Source organism: Podarcis bocagei, assembly GCF_964188305.1.
Source record: "Podarcis bocagei genome assembly, chromosome: 13".
Classification (NCBI taxonomy): domain Eukaryota; kingdom Metazoa; phylum Chordata; class Lepidosauria; order Squamata; family Lacertidae; genus Podarcis; species Podarcis bocagei.
Window position 1 is genome coordinate 54,672,947 of NC_138138.1, and position 17,508 is coordinate 54,690,454.

Below are 17,508 nucleotides of genomic sequence, written 5' to 3' on the forward strand. Positions count from 1 at the left end.
ATCCCCGCGGCGGGGTGCGCTCCCGTTGTTCGGTCCCAGTGCCTGCCAACCTAGCAGTTCGAAAGCACCCCCGGGTGCAAGTAGATAAATAGGGACCGCTTACCAGCAGGAAGATAAACGGCATTCCGTGTGCTGTGCTGGCTCGCCAGTTGCAGCTTGTCACGCTGGCCACGTGACCCGGAAGTGTCTGCGGATAGCGCTGGCTCCCGGCCTATAGAGTGAGATGAGCGCACAACCCTAGAGTCTGTCAAGACTGGCCCGAACGGGCAGGGGTACCTTTACCTTTACCTTTAATGGAGGGTGTGTGCCCAGTATGTTCCCAGTTCACTTGAGGAGGCTCTTCGGCCTACCGCGTGATCAGGCCAGCCTGGTACCATCCAGATATTTTGTGCTACAACTCCCATCAGCCCTAACCAGCGCAACTGATGGAAGTTGTAGTCCAAAACATCTGGATGGCACCAGGTTGAGGAAGTCTGGCCTAGTCATTAGAATTTAGACCTGTTGCATATAGTGCATGTATGAGTCTCTTTTCCTCTGGAGGGCCATTAATGTTCAGCGTTTCATGTGTATGCCCTTCCTCACACTTTCCTGCCCCTTCTTTTATTTAAGTGGCAAGGGACCTGTGGCACTCCTGATGTTGTTGGATTACAACTCCCATCAGCCCCATCCAGCATGGCCAGTTGTCAGGGATTGTGAGAATTGTAATCTGTGAATGTTTGGAAGGGCACAAGCTCATCAAATCTGCATTAAGGGAGACCCGGCAGGGAGAGACTGTGTCTTCATGGGAGGGCACCCATTTTGCAAGGTTCAGTCCCTGGCAGGATCTCCTGGTAGCACTGAGCAAAACTCATGCCTGAAATCCTGGAAAACAACTGCCTTCCAGTGTAGGCCAAACTGAGTTAGGGCCTTTGTGGGCCTGACTCATTGCAAAGTCCTCCCACGTGAGCCCAGAGTGGACTTCTGTTTTCAAATAAACATCAACACCTCCATTTTTGCTTCCAGCTCAGGATTGTTTTCCTTCCATGCAGCTTAAATGCTGTTTTATGTTCTCGCTTTAATCCCAAATCCACTAACAAGGACAACCGAGCTTAACCTGACTCTCTTGCACGGATGACGAGGCTGACCTGAACCATGACATGTGGGGGCTTGCTTATCCCCTTCCGCCATGCGGCCGTCCCCCCGTTACCTTTGGCCAGAGGGCTCGCCTCATGTCAAGTCAAGGGACGTTGACCTTAAATTATGTACAGTACTTTATTAACAGCCTACCTGAGACTTCACCACCATGGTGCCCTTCAGATGTTTGGGACTTAAGCTCCTATCAGCTGACTGGGGCTGTTGGGAATTGTTGTCCAAAACATCTTGAGAGCACCAGGCTGGCAAAGGCCGGCCTACCTCATCAGGCTGAGCTTGAAGCCTACTCATTAAGGTCTCTGAACCTCATTGTGTCTCTTTGTGAGCCACTCAACAACACTTGGTGCCGGAGACCCAAATAGGCAAATACACTCCCTTGGGGCTTAATGTTATCATTGGTGGGGATGTGTCTTTGTGAATTCTTATGGGGAAAGGCCATAGCTCTATGGCAGAACAAGTGTTTTGCATGCAAGAGAAGACCTCAGGTTCAATCCCAGCAGCACTTCTCATTAAAAGAATCAGGTGGCAAATAATGGGAGAGTTCTTCTTCTCCAGTACCTTTCCTCCATGGAACTCAAGGTGACTCCCCATAGTTCTCCCCATTGTATCCTCACAACAACCCTGTGAAGTAGGCTGTGCTGAGAGTGTGTGACTGGCCCAAGGTCACCCGGTGAGCTTCATGGCTGAGTGAGGATTGGAACACTCTAACCACAGTGCCATGCTGGCTGTCTTACTGCTTGAGATTCTGGGGAGCCACTACTGGTCAGAGAGCAGAGAGTACTGGGCTAGATGGAGGAATTGTTTCGCCTGGTATAAGGCAGCTTCCTATAGTCTTAATTTGAATGTTTTGGGATGCTCATGCAACATGTTGACAGCTGTTGGGTTTTTTGTTTTTCTGTGTTGCTTTATCTTGCTTTGATATGCAGTATGCCAGTTGCTGGGGATCACAAGTGGGGAGAGTGCCGCTGTTGCACTCATAGAATCCTAGAGTTGGAAGAGACCACAAGGGCCATGGAGTCCAACCCCCTGCCAAGCAGGAAACACCATCAGAGCACTCCTGACATATGGTTGTCAAGCCTCTGCTTAAAGACCTCCAAAGAAGGAGACTCCACCACACTCCTTGGCAGCAAATTCCACTGTCGAACAGCTCTTACTGTCAGGAAGTTCTTCCTAATGTTTAGGTGGAATCTTCTTTCTGGTAGTTTGGATCCATTGCTCCGTGTCCGCTTCTCTGGAGCAGCAGAAAACAACCTTTCTCCCTCCTCTATGGAGGGAGGACCACTAAGCAGGACCACTCGGGTCCTGCTTGCAGGCTTCCCTTTGGGGGCATCTGATTGGTCACTGTGAGACAAGGATGCTGAACTAGATGGGTCCCCCTTTGGCTCTTTTTACGTTCCTAACATGATTGCTGATTAAGTTATGCTGGCTACAATGGCTACTAGCCACGATGGCTGTGTCCTCCCTTCACTGCCGGAGGCAGTACACCTCTGAATACCAGTATTTTAGGATCACAAGTGGGAAGAGTGTTGCTGTTGCACAGGTTTTGAATGAAAGCTTCCCACAGGCATCCGGTTGGCCACTGTGAGAACAGGATGCTGGATTAGTTGGACAGTTGGCCTGATCCAGCAGCCAGGCTCTTCTTATGTACTTATTGCGGGACTCTGTACATAGAAGAAAAGATCCTTTAAATTGTACTGTGTGGCAGATTGTGTGTTTGATACCAGGACAGAGTACTTTGGGTCTGGTGTGTGTGTGTGTAGGAGAAACAGCTGTGTCTCTGTGGCCTACTCAGCTGGAGGAGGGGGGTGTAGCCTTCTCTCATCTATACAGGGAAAGGGCTGGGGAGAATCTCTGATTAACACCAAGGATTAATGATCTTAGCATAGCCCACGCAGACCACGTCCAGCCATTTCAGCTGCAGGGAGGAAGGACACTGGAAGGAGTGAATAGGTTGCTAATTCTCCCTTCTCCCTGCTCTTAATTTAAATACCCTAGTTGCCCAAATCCCATAGCTATGAAGTTGGCAGTATTTACCCATTGATGAGCCGAAGACTCTTTGCACATTCTCAGAATCGCTGTTCTCTCCTACTGCCCTGCAAGGTGCAAAGTGAATAAAACAGCAGGAAACAGAATAATAATAATAATAATAATTTATATTTATACCTTGCCCTCCCCAGCCAGGGCCGGGCTCAGGGGGGCTAACACAGAATATAAATTATAATAAAACGTAATAGAAAAAAAGAAAATGTCTGTGATGTGGGAGACGAAAGTTTCTGAAATATAAAGGCCAAGGCCTAATCAGGGCCTCACTCCTTCCCCTGAAAACAGCTTGTATATAGGGTCTAGACTCAGTTCTGTAATCATAGAATTGTAGAGTTGAAAAGGACAACCAGGGCTGTTTAGTCCAAGCCCCTATAATGCAAAAAATATTTGGCCCAAAGTGGGTTTTGATCCCATGACCTTGAGATAGGGTTGCCATATTTCAGAAAGTAAAAACCAAAACTAAGATCCAGGACAAAGCGCCACATTTCGAAAATCCCCCCTGGACGTCAATTCAACCTTTGAAATCCTGGACGTATGGCAGTCCTACCTGAGATTAAGAGTCTCATGCTCTACTGACTGAGCATAGGCTTCGGGTTTTTTAAAATCAGGGTAGTAGCTGCTGTGATCCTCCTTGATTCTGCACTACAAATGGTAACTTTATGAAGTGTGTGTGTGTGTGTGTGTGTGTGTGTGTGTGTGTGTGTGTGTGTAGAATCTTCTTGGAATCACCAGTGCTGAGATATGCTCTTAAAAGGCATAGGATGCCCACTAGAGGGTGCTAATCACGCAGGAATTACCATTACTCCAGCACCACTACTCTGTTCTGATTTCACTACATAGCACCCCCTGGTGTATGGGATGTTCTGTGGCTTGAGAGGGCAGATTGTGTCAACCAACTGACACATGTTTAGATACTATTCACATGGAGCCAGGGCAATGCAGATCGCATCTGAAGCCTGGGGCAGGAGTCTTGTTAGAATAAAGTTATCAACTAGAACAAAAAGGCAGCTGGTCCCTGGTGGGGCCCCCTGGCTGGCTTAGCCCTCTGAGACCGGGGCAAGTGTAACTGACTGTCCCCTACCTGGAACCCTGAACAGGTGCTGCCTGTCCATGTAGAGCCAGGGGTCAGCAACCTTTTTCAGCTGTGGGCCGGTCCACCGTCCCTCAGACCATTTGGTGGATTGTATTGGGGGGGGGGAATGAACAAATTCCTATGCCCCACAAATAACCCAGAGATGCATTTTAAATAAAAGGACACATTCTACTCATGTAAAAACACGCTGATTCCTGGACCATCCGTGGGCCGGGTTGAGAAGGCAATTGGGCCGCATCTGGCCTGCGGGCCTTAGGTTGCCTACCCCTGGTGTAGACAATATATATGAGTAACAATGGGCGACGTTCACACCATACATATAAAGCACTATGATACCACTTTACATAGTCATGGCTTGCCCCAATCAATTGTGGGAGCTGCAGTTTGTTAAAGATGCTGAGAGTTGTTAGGAGACCACCACCCCTTCTGATTCCCCTCACAGAGCTACAGTTTGCAGAATGGTTTAACAGTCTCTCTTCCTAGGCAACTCTGGAAATTGTAGCTCTGTGGAAACAAGGGGTCTCCTAACCATTTTCTGCACCTTTAACAAACTGCAGCTCCCAGAATTCATTGGGGGAAGTCATGACTATTTAAAGTGGTATCATAGTACTTTAAATATAGGGTGTGAATGTTTCCGTGGTCTGAGACTCAGGATCAGGCAACTGCCTAGTATGTTCCTATGAAAGAAGGTCAAACTGGTTTGGGCACAGAGGGGCTGAGCTTGTAGAGGCCAGAAGGCTGGCCTAGGAGACAGTTGGCACCAGTGAAATCTTTCCTGCTTTTCCAGGCCTGTAAGAACCCCTGCGAATTTATAGTCTGATCTGTCATCACAGGAGGACAGAAGCTTGTTGAAACTGGGCATCTGGTGCCCCCTGCAGGACCATTGCTAGGACATCTTGGCCGGACAGATTAATCCACACTGTTTATCAAAGCTCTTTTTGAGATGCTTCAATGACAAAGGACCACTACCAATGTCCCCTCCCAAATCAACCCACAGGCGTTCAATCAATATGTATGTCCTGCCATCACACACAGAAAGAACCTCTTTGTCTTTATATGTGACAGTTGCATCTTTTAACAATCTTCTAATTAGGGAGATATAGTCTGGCACTTTGGAGAGGCTGAAATGTATAATTCTGAATGGGGAGTCCCCACTCCTCAAATGTTTTTGAAAGACTGTATTAAGACTTTCACACTGCAAAGCAGCAAAGCCCTTATTTCATCCATTCTACCTCCGTCTCCATGGCCCTTTCCCTCCCCAGTTTTGAAAAAATCATTTTCAGTAAAGGACCACACAGTTACAGTGTGTGTGTGTGTGTGTATTTGTATACTCAAACCACAGTGAATGTGAATAAGAGGAAAGATTTGGGATTTTCTGTCATATTTGTGGGGTGATTGGGTTATGCTATTCCCAGATTTGGGGACAGGCTGGCCACATTCAGATGATACATTTAAAGCACTATGATTCCACTTTCAACAGTCACAGTTTTGTCCCAAAGCAATCTGGGACCTGTAGTTTGCTATAGTACTGAGAGTTTTCCTCCTCACAAAGCTACAATTTTCAAAGTGATTCAACAGTCCATGCCCCCTGCAGGGAACTCTTGCAATTGTAGCTGTGGGAGTGGGTATAGGGGTCTCCTAACAACTCTCAGGACCCACAGCAAGCTAAAGTTCCCAGAATTCTTTGGGGGAAGCAATGAAGTGGCATCATAGTGCTTTAAATGTATCGTGTGAAAGTGGCCTACATGTAAGAGCACCAAATTTGCACTCAAAAGATCCCAGGTTAACTCTCTCCCTTTAAGACCCTGCCTTCCAGGCGCCAAAGATTCACAGTGTGATAGTGCAGTTGCCCAGTCTTATAAAGCCCACTGACTGCAGCCCCTTCCTTTTGATTCATGTGGGTACAAACAATACTGCCCCACACAGCCTTCAACATACAGTGGTGCCTCGCAAGACGAAATTAATTCGTTCCGCAAGTTTTTTCTTCTTGCGAGTTTTTCGTCTTGCGATGCACGGTTTCCCATAGGAATGCATTGAAAATCAATTAATGCGTTCCTAGGGAAACCGCCTTCAGACCAGGTCCGGGGACAGTCTGTCCCCCGACCTCTTCTGAAGGCTGGGGGGGGGGGACAAGGGCTTTTCTTCCCACCGCCAGCCTTCAGAAGGCTGTTCTGAAGGCTGGCGGTGGGAAGAAAAGCCCTTCTCCCCACCTCCCGCGCCGCAAGCTCCGGGGACAGGAGGGCTTTGCCGCCCGCCAGCATTTTAAGATCGCCCGGGACAGCAGAGAAGTCTCCGCTGCCCCGGGAAGGCAGGCGCGGGGAGCAAAGACTTTCGCCCCCTGCCCGCCTTCAGAAGAGGTCCTGGACCTCTTCTGAAGGCGGGCGGGGGGCGAAAGTCTTTCCCCCCCCGCCTGCCTTCAAAAGCCGTCCGGGACAGCGGAGAAAGGCGCTGCCTTTCTCCGCTCTCCCGGGAAGGCAGGCAGGGGGGAGCAAAGACTTTCGCCCCCCGCCCGCCTTCAGAAGAGGTGCAGGACCTCTTCTGAAGGCGGGCGGGGGGCGAAAGTCTTTCCCCCCCCCACCTGCCTTCAAAAGCCGTCCGGGACAGCGGAGAAAGGCGCTGCCTTTCTCCGCTCTCCCGGGAAGGCAGGCAGGGGGGAGCAAAGACTTTCGCCCCCCGCCCGCCTTCAGAAGAGGTCCTGGACCTATTCTGAAGGCGGGCTGGGGGCGAAAGTCTTTGCTCCCCCCCGCCTGCCTTCAAAAGCCGTCCGCGATAGCGGGAAGCGCTTCCCTGCTATCCCGGACTGCTTTTAAAATGCTGGCGGTGGGGAGCAAAGCCTTTCGGCCCCCGCCGGCCTTCCTGGACCTCTTCTGAAGGCCAGAGGGGGGGGGGGAAAGGCTTTGCTCCCCACCGCCAGCATTTAAAATAGGTCCCCGGAGATTTCCCTATGGGCTTTCGTCTTGCGAAGCAAGCCCATAGGGAAATTCGTCTTGCGAAGCGCCTCCAAAACAGAAAACCCTTTCGTCTTGCGGGTTTTCCGTCTTGCGAGGCATTCGTCTTGCGGGGTACCACTGTATAGCTAGGGACTATGAGACTCTGGGCAGGAAGCTGAAGAGCCTTGGGTCACAGGTAATCTTTTCATCACTCCTTACTGTTGAAAGTCATGGCCCAAGGAGAGAGGAAAATACTGGAAGTAAACCACTGGCTGCACAGGTGGTGGTGTCAGGAAGGGGTGGCTTCTTGGATCATGGTCTCCTTCCTCAAGGAAGCAAAAGATGGGCCACAGCTCACAGCAGTTGGCAAGAATGTGTTTGCTAAGAGTCTTGTGAACCTGATCAGGAGAACTTTAAACTAGATGCTGATGGGGAGGGAAACAACATTACAGATGACAGAAGAACACCTGGTACTGGGGATAGCTTCATTAATGAAGAGGAAACTGAGGTGGTGCCCCAGAAACCTGCTAAAGGGCAAGAAACTACAAGAAGGAAGCAGCTGGAGGAAATGATTCATGGTTTCAGTTGTCTCTATGCAAATGCACAGAGTATGGGAAACAAGCAAGATGAATTGGAGCTTTTAATACAGGATGGCAAATATAACCTGGTAGGCATTACTGAAACCTGGTGGGATGAGACTCATGACTGGAATGTAGGAATTGAGGGTTCGAAAAGGAGTTCAAAAGGAACAGACGAAGTAGGAAGGGTGGAGGATTATATGTAAAGGATGTGTACACTTGTGAAGAAATCCATGACCTGGAGCATGGAAGGCAGATTAAGAGTATATGGGTCAAAATTGTAGGAGAGAAAAGCAACAGTGACCTTGCTGTGGGTGTCTCTATAGACCACCAAGCCAAACTGAAGACTTGGATGACGCCCTCCTAGAGCAGATTACCAAACATTCTAAAAGGAGGGATACAGCACTCATGGGAGACTCAACTTCCCTGATATCTGGTGGAACTCAAACTCTGCCAAGAATGTAAGGTCCAACAAATTCCTCCATTGCCTTGCTGACAATTTCATTTCCCAGAAGGTGGAAGAAGCAACAAGGGGACCATCTGTCTTGAACCTGGTCTTCACCAACAGAGAGGAACTGATCAACGAAGTGGAAGTACTCAGAAACGTGGAAGGAAGTGGTCATGTTCTCCTGGGTTTCAAGATACAGAAGTAAGGGAAAGCTGAGTGTAGTCAGACATGCACTCTGGACTTTAAGAAAGCCAATTTCAAAAAGTTTAAGGAGATACTGAGTGAGATCCCATGGTCAGAAATTCTCAAAGAGAAGAGTCCAAGATGGATGAGAGTTTATTAAGGGTGAAATATTGAAGGCCCAAGTGCATACAGTTCCAACAAGAAAGAAAAGTGGGAGGCATCTAAAGAAACCAGTGTGGCTGTATAAAGAGCTTACAGATGAGCTGAGATTTAAGAAGGGCATGTATAAGAAATGGAAGAAAGGGGAAATCACAAAAGAGGAGTATACATGAGTAGCCAACAGTTGCAGGGTGAATGTCAGGCGGGCTAAAGCTCAGAATGAGCTCAGACTTGCAAGAGAGATTAAAAATAATAATAAAAGGTTTCTTCGGCTATGTTCAAAGCAAGAGGAGGAACAAGCAAGTGGTAGGTTCCCTAAGTGGAGAAGATGGAGAAATGTGGAAAAGCAGAGCTGTTCAGCACCTACTTTGCCTTTGTTTTTACCCAAAAGGAAACCAATGCCCAACCTAACAGAATGAATGATGTAAGGAGGGAACTGCAGCCCAAGATAGGAAAAGAGGTGGTAAGGGAACACGTAGCTATTTTAAATTAATTCATATCTCCAGGCCTGATGAGCTGCACCCAAGGGTATTAATGAAGCTTGCAGATGAGAATTCTTCGAGAACAGGGGAGGTCCCTGCAGACTGGAGACACGCAAATGTTCTCCATCTTCAAAAAGAGGGAAAAAGAAGACCCAGGTAACTAGCAACCAGTGTGCTTGACTTTGATACCAGGAAAGGTCCTAGAACAGATAATTCAGCGGTCTGTGAGCACTAAGAAAAGGATGCTGTGATTACTAAGAGCCAGCGGGGGTTTCTCAAAAACAAGTCATGCCAGACAAATCTCATTTCTTTTTTTCTTTTTTTGATGGAGTTACAAGCTTTGTGGATCAGGGGAACGCTGTAGACATAGTTTATCTTGACTTCATTAAGGCTTTCAACATAGTCCACCATGATATTCTTGCGAGGAAGCCTGCAAAAAGTGGGTTGTACAAGGTAACTGTTAGGTGAACTTTCTGATGGTAAGAGCTGTTTTGACTCCCTCAGGAGGTTGTGGACTCTCCTTCCTTGGAGGTTTTTAAGCAGAGGTTGGATGGCCATCTGTCATGGATGCTTTAGTTGAGATTCTTGCATTGCAGGCAGTTGGATTCGATGACCCTTGCAGTACCTTCATGAACTGCTAGTCAGAGTAGAGAATATTGAACTGGCTGGACCAGTTGGCCTGATTCAGTCTAACACAGCTTCATATGTTCACTTTGAGGGGGGAAATTGGATTTTAATTATTTTCATCAGAATTTGATTGTGTGTGTGAATGTACAAGAAGCACTTTTGGTTTTCCAAAAATAGGTGATTGTTTGAAGGAGCTACTTACCTTCTCCATAATGGAAAATACTAAAAAGATAAGAACACAATAATCTTCTATTTGAAAAAAATAACATTACTAGAGATTGGTAGGCAATAAGAGAATAGGGTAAGGAGAATTTACATTGGCACTTGGCACTTGTCCAGTTAGCATTAAATTTTGCTGTCTTACACACACACATTGTCTCTTTTTTCTCCTTTCGGTGGCATCTGCTGTTCTAATCCTATTGTGGATGCGAATATTTCTGATTAAACTGGCCAAGGCGTTGTCTGCAAGGTTTTATCTGCAGGCAAGGCCAGCTGGCTGTTTGAGAAGGAGGGGGTTGCTTGATAGGAAGGAGCAAGGGGCAGATAGTGGTGAAAATGCTTTGCTGCTTGTTCGGGTTTTTTTCCTTTTAAATGATGTGCTCTAACATTTTCAATACCCCGCTTTGCTCATCTATGAACTCCCTTAGCACCTGACACATTATTAAAGTACATGAACCCACAATACACAGTGATATCAGTTCTCTGCATAAACAATTTTAAAATGGGGTGGGGGAGCTGGAAACACTCATCTGAACACCTCAAATAAAACCAGGCATTTCATTAGCTGCTTTAAGACTGACAGAGTGAGTTTAAATAGGGGTGTCCAGAGTACTATCTAGTTCTGTTCTGTTAGATGAGTTTCAGTTTGTAAGGCTCTAGAATCTAGACAACATGCTTGGACCAGTCAGGGTGACTTCTTGCACTCTGGCTTTTGCCAGCTGATAAAAACTAGCAAGGAGGGGAGAGCTGGCCCAGGGAGGTGGTTAATGCCTCCTTGTGAGAGATGATGGTCCCTGCCTGCCTGAAGGAGGCAATGGTTAAACCACTCCTTAAGAAACCTTCCCCGGGTTTGGAAAATGCAAATAATTACTGGTCAGTTGCCGTTCTCCCCTTCTTGGGCAAGTTTCTTTAGTGGCTGGTTGCAAACCTCATCCAGGTGCTGTCGGAGGAAACTGGTTTTCTAGATCCATTTTAATCAGAGTTCAGGCCTGGTTTTGGCACAGAAACTACTTTGGTCGCTCTGAATGATGACTTATGTCAGGGGAGAGACAGGGGAATTGTGTCCCTCTTAATTCTCCTCAGCCTCTCAGCAGCTTTCAGCATTGATCGTGGTAACCTTCTGGACTGGCTGTCTGAGTTGGGGATGGGCAGCAGTGCTTTGCAGCAGTTCTGGACCTACTTGGATGGTCATTTCCAGAGGATGATGCTTGAGGAGTGCTCTTTGACCTTGTGGAGCCTTCAATGTGGTATTCCTCAGGGTTTAATCTTATCCCACATGTTATTTAACATCTACATGAAACTGCTGAGTGGAGTCTTCCAGAGTTTTGGAGTATGTTGCCAGAAATATTCTGCAGACACACAGCTCTGCTTCTCCTTTACATCTGCAGGTGTGGGAGTGGATGTGCTGGACTGATGTCTTGCCTCAGTAATGGACTGGAGGAGAGCCAATAAACTGAAGCTCAATCCAGACTGAGGTACTATTAGTGGGCTGTTTCCTAGACTGGATAGATGGGAGATGGCCTGCTCTTGAGGGGGGTTACACTCTCTCTGAAGGAGCAAGTATGCAGCTTGGGGGTCCTTCTAGATCCTTTGCTGTCATTTGATCTTCTGGTGGCACAGAATGCCTTCCATCCACTATGGCTGGTGGCCCAACTGTACCCCTATCTGGACTGGGTTAGTCTAATTTCTGTTGTCTATGCTGTGGTATCATTTAGGTTAGATTACTGCAATGTGTTCATTATACATAGGGTTGCCTCTGAAGATGGTTTGGAAACATCAGCTGGTACAGAATTCAGTGACCAGGTTGCGCACCAGAGCAAGGCGGTTTGAGCATATAACATCAATCCTAACATCAGTGCATATTCTCTATGCATTTTCTTAAAAAACTCCCTGTAACAGCCATCTAAGAAAATGATGAACAATAAATTCAAATCAATATAATACCCATTTCCAAACAATAAACATAATACCAAAAAATCAGTGGTATACATAATAGCTGCAGTGCTAAATAACTGAAAAAGCAAATGTGTTGAACATATATATACACACTCCAGCTGGACTAGTAAAATCTTGGACAGGTTACAATTCCCATTTCACAATATTTGAAACCCAGTTACCTCCCACCTTCATCCTTTTCTTGCAGAATTCCCTCATTTGGGAACTGGGGGTGAGGCTTCAGGTTTGTACGCCTGGCTAATCTGCAGGGGAGGGGAAAGGTAGTTCCATAGGGTATGAGGCTAAATTGGGACCCAAATGTGATGTGTGATTATTTGATTTCCTATTTATTACATTTATATCTCACCTTTCCTCCAAGGAGCTCAAGGCTGCATACATAGTTCTCCTCCACCCCTCCATTTTATCCTCACGACAATCCTGTGAGGTAAATTAGACTGAGAGACGGTGGCTGGCCCAAGGTCAGCTGCATGGCTGAGTGGGGATTGGAACTGTGTCTGATGCTCTAACCACTACACCACACTGGTTTTTCCCCAGCTTGGTGTTCCTGTTAATTCATTGTGGGGTAACTGTTGTCAGTTGGCATTGAAGGTGGTCATGGTGGGGCACAGAATAAAGGCTTAGTATGCTGGGATATATTTATTTTATGCCAGCTGTGCCCATGACACTTCACAGTATCCCAAGACATCAAGTCTGTGTCCAACGGAGCCTACAAAGAAAATTCACCGTAGGGAAAATAAACAGCTGGTGAGGAGGCAGGGGATGAACAGGGAAGGAATACACAGTTGTCTCAGGGTGCCTCCAGGGTGTCAGTATTTCACAGGAGGGATTCAAGTGCATACCAGAAGTTTAGGATTGCGTATTTTAAAGTGGACTCAAAGGCTCTCTTGACCCAGCATGGCAAATCGACTTTTAAAAAGAATTGGAACTTGTTGCAGTTTTGGAAAGTGACAGGAAAATGCATTGAAAAGGCTGGGGTGCACAAATGACTTAACGGGAAGATGTCCAAACACCCCCGTCAGCACAAGTGCTCCTTGTCATATAACCTGTTTGCAAAGAAGTAATAACAAATGCTCAGTTAAGTCCAGATATCATCTAACTACAGTATAAATTTGTGCAAGCAAATCAGAATACTCAATGAATATGTTTTCTGGAGACGCCTTTGGTTGCATATGCTTAGGCTTACTTGCAGGTAACTTTAGGCCAGGTTTTGCCATTCTGTCACCCTTCAGTAGTTTTGAACTCCTATCAGCCCCAGCAAGCACAGGTGGCTTGTTTAGGGTATGAGATTGCAGACTGAGCAAATGTAGAGTTTAAGTAACTTGCAGGCAGGGGCCTGTCTCTTTGCCAGTTAAGTAACATCTTGTGCATAATATTGCATGTTATACCCAGAGAAGATGGGGCTGGGTTGGAAATGCCCTTGAGTCCACCATCCAAGTCGTTGATAAAGATGTTGAATAAAAAGATATGGGCTAGGGAGGGTGAGGAGCAGGATGACGTTAGGGAAGGGGTCACTGGGAGAACAACTGCTTTGAATGCAGAAGGTTGCAGGGTCAATCCCCAATGGCAACAAGCCATTTTTCAGAAAGGGCTGAGAAAGACTGGTCTGAAACTTGGGGTAACCGCTGCCATTCAGTGTGGGTACAGACACTGCTGGAAATAAGTCAGCTTCCTATGACTGCTAGTTAAGATTGTTCCATAAACGGGAGATGAGAGACCTCAACTTCCAACTCTCATAATAATCTCTGAAAACTGGCCACACAGGTTACTGGCAGCCCAAGAATGCTTGTTGTCAGCTAAATCCTACTCAGAGTAGACCCACTGGAATCAATGTATCTGTCCGCTACAATGGGGCTTCTCGCATACAAGCCCATGTTTCCCACACGCTGCCAGAAAGGCAAATACGCGGAGACCCTTAAGTGGGGGCGCATGGAGACTGAGAGCAGAGCCCCCATGTTCAGGGGCAGTGTTACTTCTCAGTGCCTGCGGCTAGGGAGCTGCAAGGGGGAAAGGGCTGGTGCCTTCCCGCCCTGCCGACTTGTGAGCTTTTGGGGCCGTCCGCCCTTGGAAACGGGATACTGGGCTGACCGACTGGACCCCGGTCCCGTCCCGGGATCCGTGCACGTGCGGCCTAGTGGGCGTCTCTCCTCCTGGGCTCTGGCGGGGAGGAGGCTGGCCTGGCGAGGGAGGGGAGGAGGGAGGGGAGGGGATTAGGGCAGGCAGGCCGGCCTGGCGGGCAGCGGCAGCAGCTGGCGGCGGGCGGGCGGCAGGTGCGGCGGGCGATGGGGCAGAGTCGGGGGGCGCCCCCTGGCCGCGGCGGCGGCGCGTAGCCGATGGGGGCAGGCGGGGGGGCGCGAGGGGGATGGGCCTGAACGGCGTGTCCCCCCCGTTCCGCAAGCTGGGCTGCTTCTCGCCCGTCCTGTGCCAGTGCAAGGTCACCTGCAGCAACCGGACCCTCTCGCTCGTCTTCGGCTGCAAGGTAAGGACGGATCGTGGCGCGGGTGGGAGGCGGGCATCCGAGGTCGGGAGAAGAGGCGAGACGATCCGTGCAAAGCTGGCGATCCGACTGTGACAGCCCGCTGTGCAAACGTGCAAGCGCCTGGATAAGGCGCAGGGAGTTTGTTCAGGGATGCATCTTTGGGGGGGGGGGCTGGCGGTGTTGGGAAAGCTGGCCCAGCGGAATTCAGGATGTGCGCTTGAGCAAAGTGCAAGGTTGAGCGGCGTGCAAGGTTGTGTGGCCTGCTCCATCGGGGAAGGCGCGAAGGTGGGGGCGAGAAGCGACTGGCGTGCAAGCGTCTCTCTCGGGAGGGAGGCGCCTGACTTCTCCGGCGAGCGCCCAGGGGTGGGGGTGGGGGTGCCTCCACACTTCTGTGGGGACATGGTTGTGCAAAGGATCGTGAGCGCCAGCCTCTAGGCCCCGCTTGCATAGTGGTGCCTGCTTCGATGAGTTTCCCATATTGCGCCTGGTCCTGATGCTGAGATTTCTGCTCCCTTCACCTCTTTTTTAAAAGATGGTGTGCAAACATGGGGTAGGGAGCCGATGACTAGACCCGGGGTCCTAGAATCTGGCCCCACTTCCATTTTCTTCCCCAGAGGTTCTTCAATCACTCCTAGGGTTGAGAACTCTTGAATCCAGGGATTTGGGTGAGTGTGGGGTGACATTAGTGGTGCCCTATGTATGCTGGGGAATTGGGGCAGGGGTGGGCTGGGGTCGTGGGAGTCTTCTCCTTACAGTTTTCAGTGTGCAAGGAGGAGCTTTTGTCAGGGCAAGGAAGGGGGGATATTTTTCTGAGCTGACTTTAATCTTCACCAGCCCGAGGCTTGTCTCCTCGTAAAGTCCTGGCTGTGCTTGTGAACCTGGGGATTACGCTTTTTAATCTTCTGACACTGAGTGAAGGAGGGTTGTAATAATGCAGTGACAAGCCAAGTGGGGGGAGGAGGAGGAGGTAAAGTGGGAAGTAAGAGGGAGGAGGGAGAAAACTTCCCAGTCACCCCTCCAGAGAATAAGCCCAGCATTTCCACCCCAAGCTTATCCCCTATTTGAGACCCAAGTCTCGCAGGAGGCAGCCCTTGCCAACCTGACACCCTCCAGATGTTTTGAACTACAACTCCCGTCAGTTTTAACCCAAACCATATGAAGGGTGCCCGTTTGGCAAAGACTGGCTTAGTAGATCTGTTCAAGAATTTCCCTGCCTTCCTCCAGAAAAAACCACTACAGTGGTACCTTGGGTTACAGACGCTTCAGGTTACAGACTCTTCAGGTTACAGACTCCGCTAACCCAGAAATAGTACCTCGAGTTAAGAACTTTGCTTCAGGATGAGAACAGAAATCGCGCGGCGGCAACGGCGCAAGAGCAGCAGCAGCAGCAGCAGCAGCGGGAGGCCCCATGAGCTAAAGTGGTGCTTCAGGTTAAGAACGGACCTCTGAAACGAATTAAGTACCGTACGTAACCGTATTGGCCTTTGACAATTGGCCATGCTGGCTGAGGCTGATGGGAGTTGTAGTCTAAAACCTTAGGAGAGGACCAGGTTGGCAAAGACTGGTCTTAGAGATCTTCTTTCTTCTTTTCTCTACACTGCACCCCTCCTTCTCAATCTTGTCTTTTGTCCCTTTTCAAAGCTTCCTTGTCAAAGCTTAAAAGGAAAGATCAAAGAAGGGAGCGAAAGATGGATGGGGTGCCCCCCCCTTCCAGGCGCATGGTTGTGGGAGGTTGGACGTGGCGTTGTACCAAGCATGAAACACATCAGAGAGCCCAGGTAGAAGCGGGGAGGCCTGCTGAGGATTGGGGGTGGGAGGGAGGAAGAAATATTTTGCACTCACACTCATGCAAAATTAAGAAAAATACCAACCCAAGAATCATTTGAGCCTCGTATCTCTCCTGCCCACCCGACCCACCTCGGGTTAAGAACTTAATTTGTTCTTGAGGTCTGTTCTTAACCTGAAACTGTTCTTAACCTGAGGTACCACTTTAGCTAATGGGGCCTCCCGCTGCCGCTGTGCTGCCGCCGCACGATTTCTGTTCTCATCCTGAAGCAAAGTTCTTAACTCGAGGTACAATTTCTGGGTTAGCGGAGTCTGTAGCCTGAAGCGTATGTAACCTGAAGCGTATGTAACCCGAGGTACCACTGTATACTTAAGGAAGTTGCTGTAATGAAGTACTGTCTATCTGCAAAGGTAAAAACTGAAGAATCTCCAAGGACATAAAGCTTTTCCTCCTCTCATAACTTGCGGACATCCAATGAAGCTGAATGTTGGAAGATTCAAGAGAGATAAAAGAAAGTCATTCACACAGCACACAGTTAAACTATGAAACTCCCTGCCACAGGAGGCAGTGATGGCTGTCAAGCTAGATGGCTTTAAAAGCAGATGAGACAAATTCATGGAGGAGGAGAGGGCTATCAGTGGCTTCTAGCCATGACAACCACATTCTGCCTCTACTGTCAGAACTAAAAATGCCTCTGAACAGCATCGGATTTAGGGCGGGTGCTGGTGGTTTCCCCAAGGGGCCAAGCCAAGGGGCCACAAAATAGAGAAGATCCATAACTGGGAAGATTCATTTGGGGGTGCCAAAATTGGGCCTTGCACAGGGTGCCATATTACAAAAGATTACCAAAGTCTGCCTCTGGATACCAGTTCCTACTTGTGGGCTTCAATTCTTGTGAGAAAAGGATTTTGGACCACATGGGCCCACACCGCCCTAAATCCGGTGCTGTTTGGAGGCATTGCTGCCTCTGACAGTACAGGTAGACCATAGTAATCATGGCCAGAAGGCATTGATAACCTTTTCTTCTGTTAATTTGTCTTAAAGCCATCCAAGTTGGTGGCCATTGCTAATCTCATGTGGGAGCATCTTCCATGGTTTAACTACTGTATTTTTCTGTGTATAAGACACCCCCATGTATAAGACGCTACCTATTCGGCCGCCAATCGCTCTACAGCCTGCCCGCCACTGCAAATCACACGCATCGCTGTGGCCACTATTCTTCCCTCCTCAACCTTTCATAAGGTTCAGGACCCCTGGCTTCCAGCCCCTTCACTTATTCACTTTCATTTCTAAGACATTTTTTAACTCTCCAATTATTTGAATACTGCTTTACATAAACTTTGCATGCAGATTTGACAGGTGTTAAAACTTCCTGCTTCTGAACTTCATTTCTATTT

General features: G+C 48.4%; 1 protein-coding gene across 13 annotated transcripts in view; it reads left to right on the top strand.

Annotated features, from left to right (window-relative positions):
* The window catches only part of DLG4 (discs large MAGUK scaffold protein 4), a gene marked incomplete at its 5' end in the record, with an annotated part of 129,254 nt that overhangs the window by 47,368 nt on the left and 64,378 nt on the right, over positions 1–17,508 (top strand). For 2 of the 13 annotated variants that reach the window (XM_081167830.1, XM_081167835.1), the window contains one exon: positions 14,209–14,325. The exons of the other annotated variants lie outside the window; for them this stretch is intronic. In XM_081167830.1, coding sequence (XP_081023956.1) covers positions 14,209–14,325 — 117 coding nt within the window. Of the gene's footprint in view, positions 1–14,208; positions 14,326–17,508 lie in introns of those variants that run through there. 13 annotated transcript variants of the gene reach the window in all.